At 38.3% G+C, this 21,892-nt stretch overlaps 1 protein-coding gene across 1 annotated transcript; it reads left to right on the forward strand.

Moving 5' to 3' along the window:
* Positions 1-2,201: 2,201 nt before the first annotated feature.
* On the forward strand, positions 2,202-19,962 carry LOC118880176 (putative dimethylaniline monooxygenase [N-oxide-forming] 6). Its single transcript, XM_036823675.1, is given in 11 exon segments — positions 2,202-2,339; positions 8,217-8,405; positions 9,514-9,676; positions 10,777-10,851; positions 10,854-10,918; positions 12,318-12,423; positions 12,426-12,515; positions 16,208-16,528; positions 16,531-16,563; positions 18,448-18,520; positions 19,620-19,962. Coding segments are annotated over 11 exon segments (1,596 nt in total).
* Positions 19,963-21,892: the final 1,930 nt, after the last annotated feature.

Below are 21,892 nucleotides of genomic sequence, written 5' to 3' on the forward strand. Positions count from 1 at the left end.
GACATCTGTGCTTGGAAGGCGAAGGGAAGCAGAGGCTAAATTTATGTGATGTGTTTATGGGCAAACATATTCCAGCAGATGTGTTTATATCAGCCAAACTCCATACCTCACCCTGTGGAGGCATCTTTGGTGTCAGCAGGAGTTTCCTGCCCTTTGGGTGGATGCTCTAGTGGTCTGACCTTATAAGGCTCATGGCAGCCTCCTGGTTTCTGTTCCTCCAGCCCTTCCATCTATTGCAAGCACCTAATTTCCTGTGCTATATCCCTTTCATTGTGAAATAGAATGTTTTCTGCTTCCTGTACTAAATCATGAGTGATATGCATATAAGCCATAAACATAAAATCTTAAAGACGGAAGGACCTTCTTTGAGGCATCAACTCTATAATCAGTCAGCAAATCCCCAAATATCTACTTCCTAAATATCTCTTATGTCCAGTCTCTATGCTCCTTTCCCCTGACATTGCTCTAATTTAGGTCCTCCACATCTCTGCCTAGACTATTGAAATAACCTCCTGACTACTTGATTGTAGTCACTGCCCATTCTAGTTTCCATGTGAATCGGATCTTTTCTGATCTTATCACTTCCTTGTTCAAAATTCTTGAATGGATCACCATAACCTAGAGGATGGTATCCAAACGCTTGAGTGTGGCACTTCAATACCCTTCATAATCTGGGCCCTGCCTGTTTAATTCATCTGCTATTCCCGACACCCTATGGTTCAGCAACACTGAGCTAATTGCAGCTCACTCTATCATGTTCTCTTACTTTTTTGTGTATTTGCACATATTTTTCTCTATGGCTGTTGTATGTTCCTTGCCCATCGTCTACCCAGCAAGCATCTATTCTTCCTTCAAGACTCAGCTCTCTTCTTACTTCCTCTTGAAGTCTCTCTCATTCTTCTCCCAGGTGGACCTAGATGTTCTGGCCTGAGTGCCAGCACTCCAGTGAATTACACTTCCATTGTGATTTTGATCATCTCTCTCCATTAGACTGCATGTTTCTAGATGGAAATACTGTGTCTTTGCATCTTTGAACCCCCAACAGACTGCTATAAGGCATGACATATGGTAGGTACTCAGAGAAGTGGAAGGAAGGGAGGGAGGGAAGAACAGGAAGAAGAAGGTATACGGAAGCAGGAAAGGTGGGTACAGAAATGAGACGGAACCAGAGACAAAATTAAGTGACTTTGCAGTTCTGTCCTTTGAGTTCACTACTTTTACAAACGTATCATCTCCAAGAGTTAGCTCACCTCCTCAAATCAGGCCCTCCTAAATTTCCAGAAAATTAAGCTGTTTTTTTTTTCACTGTTGGCACAACAAAACCTTTCATTATAGTCCAGGTGCATAGCCTTTGTTTATATAGTCTATACTTCCAAAGCAAAAAGAAATAGAAGAACCATTGTTCCTCTGATCTCCCAGGGGTTTCACTTTACAGCTTTACTGACCATATCAGTTATTGTTTTAATTTTTGGAACCAGGACCAATGATCTCATTGTTTCCCTTACCCCGTTCCTTTCTTCCTCTCTTCCCCGCTCCCCCTCCCCATTCTCCTATCCCTACCACACTTAGCCCTTCTCTTCCAGGTTGTACCAGGGCTCTACATCATGAAAAATACAAGGAAAAAGGACTTTTTACTTTAAGAAAAATAACTTCTTCCCCTTTCCCAATTTTTACATCAAAAGACGTTATTAAAAGCCATCTCTTCTACGTTTTGAGAACTGCAAGTTCTCTGGGGAAAGAAGGTGGTTGTTTAAGAGTAAGTCCCCTTAAAGCCAAACATTCAAGATAAGTAGGGGTGATTTGGTACAGCGGATTTTATGTAGAAGGCTTGAGTTCTTGTTCCAACTCTTTTACTTGTTAGCTCTGAGACCCTGAAGAACTAATTTCTAAACTTCTTGGAGTGACAATTGTTTCATTTGCAATTGAGAGGATTAGATTGATGATTTCCAAGGTCCTTCCTGCTCTGGGGTTCACTGGCTCTGCTATTTTTGGCATCTTGAATAATCAGAAGAAACCAGATTTAGTGTCTTACTAGAGCAAAAGTGGTAAACATAATGAGCATAAACTCTTAACATGCATCTATGTCTTCTTGTGTTAAGGTGAGGATCCTGACATATACGCCTCACCTGGTTATTTCTACTCAAAAATTTTAAGCATTCAAGGAAACTCTTCTGAAAAAGCTCCTCTAGATCCTCCTGCAGATGACCATGGTGAAGGGATTGGCCATCATCGGTGCTGGTGTCAGTGGCTTGGCCTCCATATGGTGTTGTCTGGAAGAGGAGCTGGAGCCCACCTGCTTTGAAAGGAGCAATGATGTCGGAGGCCTGTGGCAATTCTCGGTGAGTAGGACAATAGAAGGTAGATGGGACCTACTGTACATCATAGGGAACTCTGCTCAATATTCTGTATTGACCTAACTGGGAAAATAATTTGAAAAAGAATAGATAATTGTGTATGTATAACTGAATCACTTTGGTGTACACCTGAAACTAACACAACATTGCTAATCAACTGTACTCCAGTATAAAATAAAATTTTTTTAAAAAGAGAAGAAAAAAATAGAAGGGTTACACTGCAAATCAATCTTGATCAGTTCCAATTCAGACCTGGGAGGTAGGTCACAATGACCTACTTTATTTTCAGATTTGGAAAATAAAATCTTCTCTCTCCCATCCTACTAAAGTCCTATCACTTAAAACTATTTCACACCAGCAAGGCTTATCCTGGAGAGAACTTTCCAACTCATTAAACATTGTCACCTATGTGGCACAGCCCAAATCTCTAGGCAGTAAAGGGGTCAATGATTAACAGAAAAACCATACCACTGCCTCCCCATGTAACTGAAAGATTCTATTCCTATTGCTCTTAAATCCTGAGAACATGGGTGTGCTGGTGCGGGGCAGGGGGATGTAAAAAAGAAAAACCTAGACTGGGGTCAGAGGTCTCAACTCGGAATTTTTAAGCAAATAGGTTTCAGGAAAGTCACTTTTTCCTTTCTGGACTTCAAATGCTCATTAGTCAAATGCAGAAGTTGGAAATTAAGTTACCTCTAATCTGCCTCCCAATTCCAATAGGATATGATTTTATAATTAACTCATGTCTATTGGGTACACATTATGTTATTATAAATGATGATTGTACGTGTGGTGTGTGTGGTTAGTAAATACGCTGTCAGGCCAAATCCAGAGAGAAAAATGATTATCTCTGCCATTCAGGCTCATTGCTGGAGAAAAAATATAATCAGGAAATATTCATTATAAACACAATTTTTACATTTCAAAAGCCAGGTTTGGGGAAACTTCCAGCTTTTCTGTCCTGAAGTTCCCAGCAATTAGGATTGGATGTAGATGATACCTATTTGGCTTGAAGACATTATATCCACATGATTTATATTGTAACCACAGTCTGTCCTCATATCTGTCACTGCCCAACCTGCAACAACAGGTTGCTCCGGGGGTCATAAAACTCTGAAAATATTACATGAGATATAGATCATTAATTAGTATTTTCCATTAGGAATAATCAAGAGCTATTTTTTATTAATTCAATTTTTGAATTTACATTTGCTCAGGGAGATACCACCAGCTTAGCCTAAATCAAGAAATGGTTGTTTATTATCTTATTAGCAACAATTAAATGCTGCTTGAGTATCTATTTTTACAGAGTTTTGTACTAAGTCCTGGGATGACAAATATGTGACATAATCACCATACATAAATGATTTCTACTTCATTTGGTATAGCAAGTCTTAATATAGGTCCACAATCCTTGACAGAAAATGATCAAAAACTCATTTAGTAGCAAAACCTGTCCTGAAGTCATATGGTCAAGAAACATGATTGAATTGCACCAGATCTCACTAGGACTATTATGGATAAAAACCCCAAAATCTACAAATTCTAAAACATATCTGGTCCTAACAGTTCAAACAAGAGATTATAGAACTTTACAACAAGACAGCCCTTGGTGACTTTGAACTAAATAAACAAGTGCCTTGAGATTTAGATGAGGCTGGACTACTAGAATATTAGCAAGTCAAAAGAAACTTCCTACAGGGATAGCACTTAGCTGAGACTTGAAAGATGTTCTCGGACAAGAAAAGTAGAGAACCATTACGTGACACAGCTCCAGAGAGTGGCATTCTCAACAGGGCAGAACACAACAGTGTGCCAGTATCAGGTGGGAAAAAGGGGCTGCTGGTCACCCTTCTAGATAGGGGTGACCAGGAATCCATGAAAGGCACAGAAGAAGGCAATGAACATGGTGTATCCAGGAATCTGTGAGTCAACCAGTGCAGCCAGATCTGAAAATTTATTTAAAGAAGAATTAGATGATAGATCAATAAGATGCAAAGTCAGACTCTGGGTTATCCACAAGAGGGGAATGTCTCTTTTCCATAAAGTCACTGTGCATAAGCAGAATTATACTCAAAAGCCCTATGGGGATGTAAACATATACAAATATTCTAAATTTTAGCCCTCTCCATACACCCCACCCCTTCCTTATTTTCTAAGAAAAGTTGCTTGGTACGCTGCATGATCAGAGAGGAATTTTTGAAAAATGTGTTACATAAGCTTTCATCTTGCAAGTCCTGTTAGGCAGAAGGTATTCCAGAAGAGAGAAACTTGATAATTCTGAACTTTTCACAGTGTGCTTTTTCTGTAAAATGAAAACCAAATGGAGTTTAAATACTAGCAGGCTGAATGTGAGCATGTCTTAGGTTTAACGTACTCCAATATAGGACCTCATGACCTCTAAAGATTTTATTGTTGCTGTAATAAGAGGTTGCTCAACAAGCCATGTACAATAGGTCAGTATCACTTTGATTGCAAAGGGGAAAATAATAGAACCAGAACTATCTGAACTTTTGTTTCACTCATTCATTCATTTATTCATTCAGCAAATAAATATTTGAGTTCATTATGCATAGGGTACTATGTTAGGCATAGCTGCATATAAGAAGTACAGCAGGCAGACAGTATTCTAAAAGCAGAGAGAAAAGTAGTACTAGAATAATCATAATCCAAATGAATAGGACAGAGTATGATTAGGGCAGTAAAGACAATTAGAGCTTGGTGGAATGACTTCCAATTGGTGGGAGGGAAGACAAGGAAAGGCATGAGAAGGGAGACAGCTTTTAAGCTGGACACTGAGGGTATATTTAGACAAGCAAAAATGGGACTTGATAAGCAGAGATGGAATATCAAAGACCATCAAGGCAGACTGCTAAAATGCATGCACAATAGTCTTGAATTAGCCTCTGACCTTGCCCTCAATTGCCTTATGTTCTAGTGGGGATGATGGGAGATGGACACAGTTATAACCCAAGACAGACAGTGATAATGTGCCCCATAGCTGCTTGGCACCTAGGTCTAGGACAAGCTCTCTCAGCCAGAGGCAGAGTCTGAGCTTAATTTCCTCCTTACTGGCTCAAACCACCCCACATATTGAAATAATGAAAATGTGAGCTCTCTGGAGCAATTGTCTGTTGTTATATAATACTTCTGTTTTCCTTTGTTTGGAGAACATCCTTTTAGGGAAAATTCCAAGGAGCTGTAGGGCACGTACTCTAATCTCCTCATGTTACAATTGGCTGGAGTCCAGGGATGAAAGAGCAGGGATTCATTAACGACGGAAATAATGTGAGGTCCTATCACCTTTGTTTCCCGGAGCAGAATGTTACATTTTTTTAAACCAGTCCGCAACCCGCAGTTCAGCCCTCCTTTCAGTGGGCAGCTGAGAAAGCTCCTTCTCACAACCATCAACAAAAGTTACAAGCTATGCGTGAATGGTACAGACTCAAACATGAGACCCTTCCAAGCATGAGCCTTCACCCTTTTTCTGACCTTAGCAGAAATTTCCAAGAGAGGTTTTAAAAAATTTTAAATCTCTGAGCTTCGCTATTATGAGAAATACAGCAACCATGAGTAGAGGAGGCTTTTGTCATGTAAGAGGAAACAGTGAGGCCTAAGGCAGCCCATCAGAGACACAATCCTTTCATTTGGGGTTGTTGGGCTAGAGGGAAGTAGATGTCTTGAATCCAGGAGCAATATAACATTCCATCCTTTTCCTTCATTTCATGAAAGTTCCTTCAGAATATGGGGAAAGAGAGGCTGCCAGCTTTTAGATGTACTTTCAAGGCAGCACATTGTGTGAATTTTTATCCTGTTCTTGAAACAGAGAGGAAATGTTTATTTTGAAGTTAGCCTTCAACTGCTCCTCAAAAGAAGCCACTTTTCAGTTACACAGAGGTTTTTGGGGTTTTTTTAACATCTTTATTGGAGTATAATTGCTTTACAGTGGTGTGTTAGTTTCTGCTGTATCACAAAGTGAATCAGCTATACGTATACATATATCCCCATATCCCCTCCCTCCCACCCTCCCTATCCCACCCCTCTAGGTGGTCACAAAGCACCAAGCTGATCTCCCTGTGCTATGCAGCTGCTTCTCACTAGCTATCTATTTTACATTTGTCCATGCCACTCTCTCACTTCATCCCAGCTTACCCTTCCCCCTCCCTGTGTCCTCAAGTCCATTCTCTACATCTGCGACTTTCTTCCTGTCCTGCCCCTAGGTTCTTCCGCCCCTTTTTTTTTTTTTTTTTAGATTCCATATATGTGCGTTAGCATGCAGTATTTGTATTCCTTTTTCTGACTTATTTCACTCTCTATGACAGACTCTAGGTCCATCCACCTCACTACAAATAACTCAATTTTGTTTCTCTTAATATTCCATTGTATATATGTGCCACATCTTCTTTATCCATTCATCTGTCAATGGACACTTAGGTTGCTTCCATAACCTGGCTATTGTAAATAGTGCTGCAATGAACATTGGGGTACATGACTCTTTTTGAATTATCATTTTCTCCGGGTATATTCCCAGTAGTGGGATTGCTGGGTCGTATGGTAGTTCTATTTTTAGTTTTTTAAGGAACCTCCATACAGTTCTCCATAGTGGCTGTATCAATTTACATTCCCATCAACAGTGCAAGAGGGTTCCCTTTTCTCCACACCCTCTCCAGCATTTATTGTTTGTAGATTTTTTGATGATGGCCATTCTGACCAGTGTGAGGTGATACCTCATTGTAGTTTTGATTTGCGTTTCCCTAATGATTAGTGACGTTGAGCATCCTTTCATGTGTTTATTGGCCATCTGTATGTCTTCTTTGGAGAAATGTCTATTTAGGTCTTCTGCCCATTTTTGGGTTGGGCTGTTTGGTTTTTTTTTGATATTGAGCTGCATGAGTTGCTTGTATATTTTGGAGATTAATCCTTTGTAAGTTGCTTCATTTACCAGTATTTTCTCCCATTCTGAGGGTTGTCTTTTCTTCTTGTTTATGGTTTCCTTTGCTGTGCAAAAGCTTTTAAGTTTCATTAGGTCCCATTTGTTTATTTTTGTTTTTATTTCCCTTTCTCTAGGAGGTGGGTCAAAAAAGGATCTTGCTGTGATTTACGTCATAGAGTCAATTACACAGAGGTTTTAAAATAAGATGCCAAGATTTAACACAAGTTCTAAGGCTTCTTATTTCCTCTGTTTCTTTGTTGAGGAGTGAATACCACTAACTGGTGAGTTCAGGAAACCCTCAAGCACAGAATTCATTTAGAATACAGAAGTAGTTCTCAGGTGTGGTCCCTGGACCAGCCGCGTCAGCAACACGTGGATCTGTCAGAAATGCACATTTTCAGGCCCCACCCCAGACAACTGAGCCAGAAATTCTGAGGTGGGGCCCCGGAAGCTATAGTCTAAGGAGCCCTTCAGGTGAATCTGATTACCCTGGGAAACGACTTCATTTAGAAGGTTCTGTGGCTGGTGAAGAGTTCATTGAATTCCATATAGCCAATCAAATAGGCTAAAAGCCACAGCCTCCATTGGACCATTTAGTTATGTTTTTGAACATAAGTATGAGATCAGAACCAGTGCTTTGACTGGAAAAAAAAAGAAAAGAAAAAAGAAAACTCTATGGAACTATAAACACAGAGCTAAACAGGGGGTAATTAGAGTAAAAGGACCAAGGTGGAGGGTTTACCAGTTCTGTGCCACGTGCTATCCTGAAGGCTTTCCTTTCCATATCTTACAGAAAGCTGTCAATTTTTTTCATGTTTTTTTAATACATTAAGAAGGTTTTTAATATATTAATATTCAACTGAGCATTGAATATTCACTGAGGGGAATGCCATTCTTGGTTTCCCTTTTAAGCTTATTATTCTCCCTAGGACAATGAAGAAGAAGGCAGAGCCAGCATTTACCAGTCTGTATTCATCAACTCATCCAAAGAGATGATGTGCTTTCCAGACTTCCCATACCCTGATGATTACCCCAACTATATGCACAAAAGAAAGCTCCAGGAATACATAAAGACATTTGCTCAAAAGAAGGATCTTTTAAGATATATACAGTTTGAGGTAAGGGCCTTATAACTTGTGCTGTTGATATCAATATGTTTATGGATTAGAGGAGAAGCAGGGATACATCACTGTATCCTAGAAATCAGAGTCAAATGTTTGGACATCTCGCCAATCAAGTGTTGGTTCAGATTATAAAGTATTCATGAATTGTTTTTGTTTCCCCTTAAAACACGTTCTTCACTAGTCTGTAAGAGCTTTTAAAACACCATAGAAAATGCTGGAGGCAGCTGTACCAGCGTAGTGCACTTTCCACCCTCACACACTTATGTTTTAGAAACAACCCCAAAGTCTCTAGGTTGTATTTCGACTTCTGTAGGTTCAATGTCAAGGAGTTGTGGTTCCAATAAATGTGGCATTCATTAGAAATGCTGCCATTATGAAGAGAGCAACAATGTAAATGAATGATTAAAATAGTCATTGCCCTCATTCTTCACCCACTTATTTCCTTAGATAGGAGCCTTAGGAGTTATGGCATAGAGGCATTGTCTCTGTAAATATCAGTAATACTTTACAGTTGTTTGAACTCAACCTCAGTTCATTACTGTTAAATGCAAAGCACATATATGTAGTGAGAAAAATAAGCAGCAGAATTATGAATTGGGATTTTAATTAATATAATTTTATTTAATTATCTAATTATTATTTAAAATAATTTTACCTATATCAACATAATAGTCATACAATGGAAGTGACTAATATTTCCAAGGGATAGTGTCTATACATTGCAAAACAGAGATCAAGGATTGAAGCCTGAGATAATCCCATATTTATGGAGTAGATAGAAGAGAAGTCCAGAGAGGAAGAAGCCATGAATGTCAGTGGAGGGTGGCAGTAAGCAAATGACATGGCACCTTTCATAAGAATACTCAGTGTAATTTACCCCGAATCTACTAACTAGGTGTCAAGAAAGTAAATATACCCCAGTGAGCAATTTTCCTTTTGAGATGTGAAGCTTCACAGTGACTCCTATTTTGATGCCATTCCATATAATTCTCAATGACCAGGAGAGCACATAATTATTTTCTCCACAGAAATACTGCAAGGAAACACACAAAAAAACCATAGGATTGTAAATAGAAGGAATTTCTTTCTGGTTTTCTTTAAGACCCTGGTTACTAGTATAAAGAAATGTCTCAGCTTCTTAGTCACTGGCCAATGGGAAATTGTTTTGGAAAAGGATGGGAAGCAGGAATCTACTATTTTTGATGCTGTAATGATTTGTTCAGGACATCATATATACCCCAACCTACCAATGGATTCCTTTCCTGGTACATTTGGAAAATATGTAATAATCTGGGGATTTATACACAAACATCAAGGACTGAAATAGAGCTTTCCACAGATTGTACATAATGATTGTTCTTAACGTTCCAAATATTTCAAAACAAAATTTTTAATGTGACAATATGTGAAATATAGTAATAATTGCCCTACACTGAAAGAATCAAGGACTTGCAGGTCAGAGATTAGATGAAAACACGGTCTGTAGAGAGGAAACCTGGGTTTTAAAATTTCTATATCCACATTTTGCAAATTAACTTTAGAAATCACAGTGAGTGTGGGGGTGAGTGTGTGAGGGGGGTGTGTAGGTACACATTGCATTACTCTACAAAAGTGGCAAACAGCAAATAGATACATTACACAAGCCACCTTCCTTCCTTCTTCCTTCCTTTCTTCTTCCTCCTTCTCTTCTTTCCTCCCTCGCTTCTTTATCTTCCTTCCTTCCTTATTTCCTTCTTTCTTTCATTCCTTCCTTCCTCCCTTCTTTCCTTGCAACAGGAACACATGTCCCCTCAAAAATATTAGCACTCACACCTCAAGGCATGATGTTCATAAGGCAAGGTAATTAAAAGGTAGAGATTAAGGGAGAACAGAAGATTGAAGCCATTAATGCTAAGAGGCGGTATATTTAGGGGTTCTGAGCGTAGAACACCTAGGCTCAACTCCTTATTCTACTAGATCCTTACCATGTGACCCTAGACAAGTCACTTAACTTCTTTGCCTGAATTTCCTGGCCTTTTAAAATTGAGATAATACTAGTTACTACCATTCAGAGATGTTATCAAGATTAAATGGCTAAGACATGTAAACCCTTTAGCAGAGGGCCTAGCCCACAGTAAGTACTCAATAAATACTATTATTATTACCAAATATAAGTTCAAATACCTTAAGGTATTTTTCTAAGGCTCTAAAAGTAATTAGTTAGGGATTTAGTGTCAAAAATCACTAAAAGGATAAGTGCATTTCAATTAGGGAATTTTTTTAAATTAAGACTGCCAATAGAATTAAAAATAAAACATAGCAAAAAAAAAAAAGTCGATCATTTCTTCTGAAAATCAACTCAAACCACTCCCCATGTTCTGTTTAGGCCTAGACCAGTTTCAAGGCCACTACCTCCACAGCCGGGACTACAAGGGCCCAGAAGTGTTCAAGGGGAAGAGGGTCCCGTGACTGGCCTGGGAAACTCAGGATGTGACATTGCTGTTGAGCTCAGTCATCTGGCTACACAAGTACATGATATAAAAGGTTTGGGGAAATAAACCTAGAGTATGGCTGTGCTACTACAGCATTAGCCCAAGCAGTGAGGATGGTATTTACGATGTCATACCACAAGGAGTCTACCTGCTGTATATGCCCATTAAATCAAGGAGGACTTGAGACATTCTCCCTGTGAAGAAAGGTAAGGTGGCCCATGCTAGTAAGGAAGTATAATCTGCTGGAACCAGAGGTAAGGGCATGTGCATGTGTATATATGTAAATATGCATTTTTTGTTTTAATTTTATGTTCTGATCACCTCCAAGCAAACTGGTTGCTAGTCAAGCTCTGCTTTTATTTATTTAATAGTATTTCTTATCACCTATCATGCAACAGTACTGTGCTTACCACTCTGAAGTTCTGGAAGATACACAAGATTTAGGTCTTACTGTTGTTTACCCATTTAACAGCCAGTGCTCAACAAATATCAGGCACTTGTTATGTGTCAGCACCGCGTCAGACTAGAAATAAACACAGAAATAAGTCAGACCACTTCTTGACTTCAAGGAGCAATAGATAGGTGGAGGTAGAATGACAGGTACACAGATCATCACAAGAGGAGGCAATGAGACCGGTGATATTAGGTGTGGCAGTGGCAGCACCGTGAATAGAGAATCGAACTTAGCCTGGATGAAGTTGTCAAAGAAGGCTTCCCAGAGGACTCCACGATGAATCATACATGACCAATAAACCCAGAAGTACTTAAAATATTTTTAAGGAAATAGGTGCTCAATAAATAAATTCTTAAATGGATGTTTACAAAATACCTCAGGATTTTTTAAAGTCAAATTCCCTTGGGTTGTCACAAAATGATAAAATAGACAAGCAGCCAGGCTTGTCTCAGGCTGAGGCAGCTGCCACAGTTTGGAATGTCTAGCAGAGGTCCTGGAGTGGGTGTGCAGGGAGGACTGGAAAAGGAGACCAGGCACAGAGAACAGAATTAAATCCTTGGCATCTCCTCAACCTAATTTCAGCTAGGGATTTAGCTGCATTTCCCCCACTCAACCCAGCAACTACTACCACCCACCACCACTGGGGCTCACTGGATTGACTGACCTTTATTAGACCTACCATCTTAGTCCTATGAGTCTGCAAAGAGTAAACTTATCACAGTTGAATACAGAGCCCTCTTATTCCAAGATGTCACTTTGTTGTTCTTTCAGCACCTATGCACTCGTCTTCTGGGGTGGAGAGAGAGACGGTAGTTCTGCCTCTATCTAGTTTCAATCATGGACTATTCATCTTGACCCACCTCTTTAAAAGTGCTCCTACCTGGATATTAAGGGAAATGTATGGAGATGTCCATAGAATTGTGTTGTATTTGCTTAATACTTAAAGAGTGATGTTGAAATCCATGTTGCCTCCCCCACCAGGTCATTATCAGCACCAGAAATGGTTCCTGGGTCATGAATCAGATTTGGGATGACGGCTATCCTTGGGACGTAGTGTATGTTACCCGCTTTGCATTCTTTCTCCGAAAGCCCTTCCTTCATCTGTCTCTGACTGGTTATATGTCAAGGAGATGAGCACGTGGTTTAAGCATGAGAACTACGGCCTGATGCCTTTAAATGGTACTACAAATAATACATATTTTATTATTCAAAAAAAAAGGAGCACTGGTTTAAGTTGAATTCTTTCTCTCTAGGTCTTGCTTTAGTGGCCTCATTGAGGCTGGTGGAATTAAATTAAGGACTGCATAGGTGACATGGTACAGTCAGAGACCATGAATGGAATGAAAATCTTATTGAAATTAGTCTAGTAGGAAAAGGAGTAAGAAAGAATACAAAATGGGGATGGATCAGGCCGCTAGATCACCCTGACAAGCAGGGTTCATTTATGGTTGCTACAAACCATAGCACAGAATTTTGAGGGCTGAGCCAATTCATAAATGGCTTTATTGAGGAATATCTTGTCCATGCTTATGGATGAATAGGGATAGCAATAATAAGACCTACTCCTCAAGACCGTTGTGGTATTCAGTAATATTTAAAATGTAGGAATTACTTTGTGAACTATAAAGCTTTACAAATATCAGCTCTTATTAATGTCTTCTAATAGGCTTCTGAGAAGCAATTAACAAAATAGTGTTAATCAACATGTCTCAGCAAGTAGAAAGTCTCAAAAGGAAAGTGCACATATCCATGGAAGGATTGACATTTCTGCAGGACAGTCACAGAACTGATGTAGTCTGTCAAATTAATGATTCATTTATTTACTTCTCTATAGAGACAAAGCCCAACACCTACTAATTAGAAAGGCATTCTAGGTAGAAGAATCAGTATATCAATAGAAAAAAAGAATATTTAAGTGGGTAAGAAAAGGATTCCTTAGAAATCTCATCTTTGGTCCATGCTAGCAAAAGTGTTTCATTCTGTTTAGAAAAACAGGTTTAAAAAAAGTAAGAGCAAACTGTAAATTGGAGTAGTAAATACCAGGTTTAGTAGCCAAACCCTCACTCTGCAGCACTTATCCTACCTTATCTGGCAGACTGCTACATCCATAAGAGAAAAATGTTGATTTCATGCATTTAAAATTATTTTTAACGTAATAGAAGTTTCAAAGCCTGAACTGGTTAAGATTTTTTGTCTTGTAAGAGTAACTGCAAACTGTATTTTTGCTTTGTCCTTCAGACAATTAAAACACGGGGAGGGAGAAGGGTAAGCTGGGATGAAGTGAGAGAATGGCATGGACATATATACACTACCAAATGTAAAATAGATAGCTAGTGGGAAGCAGCTGCATAGCACAGGGAGATCAGCTCCATGCTTTGTGACCACATAGAGGGGTGGGATGGGGAGGGTGGGAGGGAGATGTAAGAGGGAGAGGATATGGGGATATATGTATACATATAGCTGATTCACTTTGTTATACAGCAGAAACTAACACACCATTGTAAAGCAATTATACTCCAATAAAGATGCTAAAAAAAACAACAACAACATAGTTTTGGAAATCCCTTCATTCTAAGAACTAAGCTCCCTCCCAGGAAGGGTTCCAGTTACCAAAAAGTGTTGATGACACCTTCTCACTCCTTCCTTGGTGGGGAGGGGTGATGTGGGAGAAAAACAGGTTTAGCTGTGACCTATTATTGCCACCTTATAAGGTAAAAGAAGAGGTTGCAGAATTATAGAGGTAGAGCACAGTGTGGAATGTAGAAACAAATTCTAAGATTTATAAAGTTTCTTAGGGTTTGAGGTTAGTTACAGGAAATTCCAGAATCCCTGAAGGAAACGTAAGTCAAAATGAAGAATGTCATCAAAAAAACATCATTCCTAGAATTTTGGCAACTGAAGTGAAGTATCAAAGTTGTACTTTCTTTTGTGACCACAGTTGATGAAAGGAAATCAAACATGGCAATAAAACATCCTACCACAGTAGATCTGATTTCCTCATGTAAGATGAGAGCTTAGTTATAATAATAGTTCACTTAGAATAGTGATGCCTTAACTACTAGGGATGTAATGTACAATATGATAAATATAATGAACACTGCTGTATGTTACATATGAAAGCTGTTAGGAGAGTAAATCCTGAGAGTTCTCACAATGAAAACTTTCTTTCTACTCTTTAATGTTGCATCAATATGAGATGATGAATGTGCACTAAACTCATTGTGATAATCAAATTAATTAATTAAATGCATATGAAAATGTAAATATAAAAATGGTACAGCTAAAAAAAAATTAAGTGCTCTACAGATAATTGTTCATTTGATTCTTGGAACAATCTTGCGAGGCAGATTGTATATTATCCCTATTTTCCATATAAGGAAACAAATACAGAGAAGTAGCAGCAAGTAAGAGAAAGAGCTAGGTTATGAACTTGGGCCATCTGGCTCCAGAGTCAGCACTCTTAACTTTATTATCACTAGGAATTAGGTTTATCCTCATCTATGTGGTCTCCAAATAGTATAAGTACCCACAAGAGAATCTTCAAGTTTCAAGGGGCCAAAAGAGGCAGCTCAGACAGATATTCTTTTTTTTTACATTTTCTGTATTGAAGTATAGTTGATTTACAGTGTTTCAGGTATACAGAAAAGTGATTCAGTTACACATATATATTCCTTTTCAGATTCTTTTCCATTATAGGTTATTACAGGATATTGAATATAGTTCCCTGTGCTACACAGTAGGTCCTTGTTGTTTATCTATTTTATATATAGTAGTGTGTATCTGTTAATCCCATATTCCCAGTTTATTCCTCCTTGCTTTCCCCTTTGGTAACCATAAGTTTGCTTTCTATGTCTGTGAATCTATTTCTGCTTTGTAAATGAGTTCATTTGTATCATTTTTTTAGGTTCCACATATAAGTGATGTCATATGATATTTGTCTTTCTCTGTCTGACTTACTTCACTTAGTGTGATAATTTCTAGGTTCATTCATGTTGCTGCAAATGGCATTATTTCATTCTTTTTTATGGCTGAGTAATATTCCATTGTATATTCATACCATACCTTCTTTATCCATTCATCTGTCGATGGACATTTAGATTGTGTCCATGTCTTGGCTATTGTAAATAGTGTTACAATGAACATCGGGGTGCATGTATCTTTTCAAATTAGCATTTTCATCTTTTCCGGATATATGCCCAGGAGTGGGATTGCTGGATCATATGGTAACTCTGCTTTTAATTTTTAAAGGAAACTCCATACTGTTTTCCAGAGTGGCTGTACCAATTTATACCCCAGCAACAGTATAGAAGGATTCCCTTTTTTCCACACCCTCTCCAGCATTTATTATTTATAGAATTTTTTATTGAAGTATAGTTGATTTACAATGTTTCAGGTGTATAGCAAAGTGATTCAGTTAAATATATACATATTCTTTTTCAGATTCTTTTACATTATAGGTTATTGCAACATATTGAATATAGTTCCCTGTGCTACACAGTAGGTCTTTATTGTTTATCTATTTTATATATAGTAATGTGTATCTGTTAGTCCCAAATTATTATTTGTAGACTTTTTGATGATGGCCATTCTGACTGGTATGAGGTGGTACCTCATTGTAGTTTTGATTTGCATTTCTCTAATAATTAGCAATGTTGAACATCTTTTCATGTGCTTGTTGGCCATCTGTATGTCAGACAGATATTCCTAAGGATTGTTACTAGCAACAGGAAAGGACTTTCCCAAAAGAGAGTTTAGTTGTCTTCATGCTGACGTTTAACTGCTTAAATTTGTTCAGTGCTATGGACTGTTGCAAATATTTCTTGGAAATGAGGTACTTTAGAGCAAGGGCCTTTTTCTCTTGTTTCTCCACAGCACCCTGAGGAAAGAGCCTGTGTTCAATGATGAACTACCATCCCACATCCTATGTGGCACTGTGTTCATCAAGCCCAGTGTGAAGGAGTTCACAGAGACCTCAGCCATGTTTGAGGATGGGACAATGTTTGAGGCCATTGACGTTGTCATCTTTGCAACAGGCTATGGGTATGCCTACCCCTTCCTTGATGACTCCATCATCAAAAGCAGAAATAATGAGGTCACCTTGTTTAAAGGCATCTTCCCCCTGCTGATGGAGAAGCCAACCTTGGCTGTGATTGACTTTGTCCGGTCCCTTGGGGCTGCCATCCTCACAGCTGACTGCAGACCCACTGGACAGTTAAAGTGTTTGCAAGTAAGTGGGCCATTCTGTCTTTCATTCATTTAGTGAACAAATATTTACTGAGCACATACTATACACCAAACACAGTGCTAGGTGCTAGGGATATAAAGGGAATAAGATAGACATGATGCTTGACCTCACAGAGCTTAAAATAAGGTGGGGGGAATGTTGCAGTAGGGAAATTTCTACAGTGTTCTGGTGAGGGGAGTTGGGTAGTGAGTTATTCCATAAAAATGGAACAGCATGAGGAAAGATATAAAGGTAAGGTACAGCATGGAGTGTGTGAGGAACCAGAAACATTTTGGTGTAAGGAAATATAAAGTAGAGGCAGGCAGCAGCAAGAAATAGAGGAAGGAAACAGAGCACGGAGGGCCTTATAACCTGTGTTAAAGAGCTTAGACTTCTCATAGGGGAATTGGTAGGACTTTGCAAGGCTATAAAGGCAAGAGACGGACAGCAGTGGATCATTGCAATGTCAACGTACATTGCAAAGGTTGAAAGGGCCCTGGTGGGTGTCAGGGCATGCTGGAGGCATTACTGGTGTCAACTGTGTCATAATAACAGTGTTGGGCCACTCCTACTCTGTTGATAATCTTCTCCCCCTTCCTCCCCCTGGACCCCATAGGCTTCAGGGACGACAAGTATGTTTGTGTGGGCAAATCAAGAATATGAGGAGAAAGGCAATATCTCAAATATCAATTTAATTTACTCCAATCATATTGATCATCACTATTATTGAAAGTGTCATTTTACTCAAGGGTACGAGAATCTTGGCCAATATAGGTGTACCCTACCTAACATACCGTCCATAAAAACTTAGACTACAAGTTATGAAGAAAAAGTTAAAATCATAGAGTATATATGTATATTTTCTTAAAATATTGTGGATAAGTAAGCTTCTATTTCAAATGTACCATGCAAGATTGTTATTTTAAAAAACCCATTATGAAATCTTTTGTAAGGATGCTCACCTATAAAATGATTCTATTGTCTTTTTCTCTTGAAAAGCAAAACAGTGCCAAGCACCTGAGGTTTTACGGAGAAGTCAGACATAGTTCATAAACCCAAGAAATTTACATAAAACAATGGGCATCATTTATTCATCCAGCAAATATTTACTGAGCACCTGCTATGCGCTAGGCTCTGTCTTGGCACTTAAGATACAACATCAAACAAAATGACCAAAATTCTGGTCCCTTACTTTCTAGTAGGGGCACAGCAAGTATCTGACCACAGGGTACCAGCAGGCTGAGGTGAGATGCTAACAATGACTGGGAAGTATTCATGAGAATGCCATAACTTCTCCTGCCATTGTTACAAAGGCAAATGAGCTACAGTTACCAATTAGAAGAGGCCTCCACTAATATAGTGAACTTTATAAAAAACTAAAAATTTTCTGCTGCCGCTTAAAACATCTTCCTTGGCTACAGGCTGATGCTGGAAAACTCAGGTGTCCTTCCATTGTCCCATTTTAATTGCCATAGACCTTAGATTGAATTATTTTACCAGACTATTTCTTGAGAGAATTCTTAGTAAGAGGATGCAGAAAGAAATATGACGAGACTGGTAAGGTATTATATGCATGAGGCATGTTGAGGATTGACCCTCCATAATGTCATCAGAAATGTAAGATAGGGTGACTTGAAGCTAAAAACTTTTCCACTGTCACTATTTCATTGTAGGCCAGCTTTGCCATTCCCAGAGCAGGTTCATTGGCTTCTCAGATCTTTGTTTCCGTGAATTGTTATTCTGCTAAACATACTAAAGATAGCTCCTCTTGATACAAAATCTTTTAGGGTCATAGTTCATTAACACTGAATGAAATTAATCATGTGTAATTACATATTTCTGATTTCTTTGTCTTTTTCAATATTTCTGTCTTCATTTCTTTTTTAGACTCATGCACCCTGCCAACTACAAATGAAATGATGGATGATATTGATGAGAAAATGGGGAAGAAACTCAAGTGGTAAGAGATGGTACTTGCTAATAAACAAGTCCTAAAATTTGCCTGTATGTGTAGGAAAACATTAATAGATTCTATAATCTTGTCACTAGTCAAAGTTCACATTTTTTAAACACTTGCTATAATCAAGCAGTATTTGATGGGCAAATTATTGTCATTGCACTTCTGTGTAACTCTAGAGCACAGGTTCTCAGACGGGTGATTTTGTCCCCCAGGGGATATTTGGCAAAATCTGGAAACATTTTTGGTCATTGCAAGTGAAGAGGGCATGCTACTAGCATCTAATGGGTAGAAACCGGGGATGCTGCTAAATATCCTACAGTACAGAGAACAGTCCACCTAAACAAAGAATTATCCATCTCAAATGCCAATAGTGCTGAGGATGAGAAATGACTTTGCCTCTTTCCCCAACAGCTCCTTTCCCACCAGCCATGTGTCTGTCAGCAAACTAGCTAGCTGGAAACTGAGCAGTGGCAGTGATGTAACAAGAAAACCAAATGAAGAATGAAATTGAGCTCACCTGCCCTTGTATTTTCTACTTACTACCCTTTATGTTAGAGGCCAATAGGAATAATGAGGAGGAAAAAGAGAAGCCTCAATGTCAATCTTATTGCTTAAATAAGGGTTTCTAAAAGCAAATGAGATCACACTCCAACTAAACGTATGAAACAATTTATCTTAGTAAATTGCAACAATATTGAAACTATACGTAAACCCAATTTTAAATACATTGATATAAAAATCTAACATTAGGGGAGATCCTAAGCAATGTCATATAAAGAATAATCATGTATCAAAGAGTAAACTAAGTTAATCAGTCACCTTGAGACCCTAGGGTCAGTTCACTCCAGGCTTCATGGCTAGAGACAAAAGCCCAAAATGATATCACACTTGAATAGAGGTTAGGAAGGAGAGGGAAAAATACAGCTCACTTACAGTCAAAGAACAAATGATAAATTCTATGTTGTGGAAAAAGGGAGGAGTGGGGGTATTACTGGAGGTGCTGACTAAAATGTTACTTTCCTGAGAATAAAAAGTAAGAAATTTGTGCTTCTGTTTACAACTGTGGCACTCATTCCAATGTGTTCTTTTCTTTCTCCAGGTTTAACCAGAGCCAGACTTTGCAGACAGATTACATCACATACATGGATGAGTTGGGCTCCTTCACAGGGGCCAAGACTAACATACCATGGCTCTTCCTGACTGATCCCCAGCTGGCCCTAGAGGTGTACTTTGGTCCTTGTAGCCCATACCAGCTTTGACTGATGGGACCAGGAAAGTGGGATGGGGCCAGAAATGCCATCCTGACCCAATGGGAAAGGACAGGAAAGCCAACCAGAACAAGAGCTGTCAGTGAATCTAAGAGACCCCAACCCTTTCACAATTTGCTTAACACACTTTTATTCCCAGTTCTTCTTCTGGCTGTTTTACTTGCATTTTATTAATGGGAAAGTTCTTTGGGTTTCAGAGTTCAGCCTAGAAGTTCAATTGCAGATATGCATACACACATATTAAATTTCATAGCTGCTCTTTCCCTTCCTGCAGATTTAAAATGAATCCTAGCCCATTTGACTAAAGTCTAAATAAAATGGATAATAGCATCTCTCTTTAGATAAGAATCTAAATTGGCAAGTTTGGAGATACTCAAGATAAGGGAAAAGATGGGGGGGTAAATGGGAGTGAGCACAGATTCGCTGGCAGAACAAAGTTTAATCAACTTTTTAACGTGTGTTTTGTCATGAGGAGAATTTACATCACAACAATGTTGAGTCTTCTAACCCATGACACAGTATAGTTCTCCATTTATTTAGATCTCCTTTCTATCAGCAGTGTTTTGTAGTTTTTAGTGTCTTACCCATCTTATGTCAGATTTGTCCTAAGTATTACATATTTTTGAATATTATAAATAGTAGTTTAATTTTGTTTAATTTCTTATTGTTTATTGCTAAAAAATGCATGTATTTGTTCTAGGAACTTTATGTAGATTCCATATTTTCTATATAGACAATCATGTTGTCTGAAAATACAGTTTTACTTCTCCCATTTAAATTTGAATGTATTATATTTCTTTTTCTTGCCTTATTGGCTAGAAACTCCAGTATTTTGGATAGAAATGGGGAGATCAGATATCCCTGCTTTGTTCCTGATCTTAGGATTAAGGCATTCAGTCTTTTACCATTAAGTATGATATTAGCTCTAGATTTTTCATAAATTCCTTTTATTAAGTTGAACAACATTCCTTCTATTCCTAGTTTGCTGACAATTTTCATCAGGAATGGATGTTGTCTTTTTTCAGCTGCTTTTTTCTGCATCTATTGAGATGATCTTATGTTTAATTTTTAGTTTATAAATATGGTGAATTCCACTGATTATTAAACCAATCTTGCTTTCCTGAAATAAAACCCACTTGATCATGATATATTATCCATTTTTTATGCAGTAGATTTATATTTGTTAACATTTGGTAACATTTGTGAGGGATATTAATCTGTCTTTAATTTTTATAATATTCTTGTCTGGTTTTGGTATCAGTGTAAGGATGGCCTCATAGAATGGGTTGGGGAGTATTCTGTCCTCTTTAATTTTTTGGCAAAGTTGTATATAATTGGAATTACTGCTTTCTTAAATATTTGACAGAATTCACCAGTGAAGCCATCTTTAACCTGAAGTTCTTTGTAGGAAAAATTTTAAACTAGATGTAATGTTACTAGATGTAGTGTTACTCAGGTTATGTGTTTCTTCTTGAGAGAGCTTTGGCAGTATATGTATTTCAAGCAATTTGTTCATTTTATCTAAGGTAATTCAATAGCTACAAGACAGTCTTTTCAACAAATGGTACTGGAACAATTGGATATTTACACAATATGAAAAAATAGTGATGTGGAAACTTATACAGACACTTGAGGAGAACAAGAAAAGTGATATTTTGAGTGGGGATGTCTATGTTTCAGGAACATGTTTCAGGGTGTGAGAGTCTCCTCCTCATCCAGACCCAGTACTGGAGGGTTGTTTTCCCCAACCAAGATTCTGCTGGAAGTATGGCTAAGTGTAGTGTTGACTCTTCACACTTAGAATATTTAAGCCAACTGGAAATTTAGTTGGTAAACTGGAGTCGTTGGTATCTTAGTCAATCAAAACGACAAGATTAATTTTCATCAACCTAAATTTGATGGAATGCTACTTACAACCTCTATGTACTTTGTCCTGTGTAGTAAATAGACATAAGCATGTAACTTCCCAACAGCTTTACCAGTTATGCAAAATAAGGTGAGAACAAAGGAACACTGAGGGGCAACAGAGGTCTAGAGAACAAGGTAACTCAAGGGCATTTTATTCTTCTGACTGGGTACTTAGCTGGATTGTCAGTGAAATTTG

Source organism: Balaenoptera musculus, chromosome 1 (genome assembly GCF_009873245.2).
Source record: "Balaenoptera musculus isolate JJ_BM4_2016_0621 chromosome 1, mBalMus1.pri.v3, whole genome shotgun sequence".
Classification (NCBI taxonomy): Eukaryota; Metazoa; Chordata; class Mammalia; order Artiodactyla; family Balaenopteridae; genus Balaenoptera; species Balaenoptera musculus.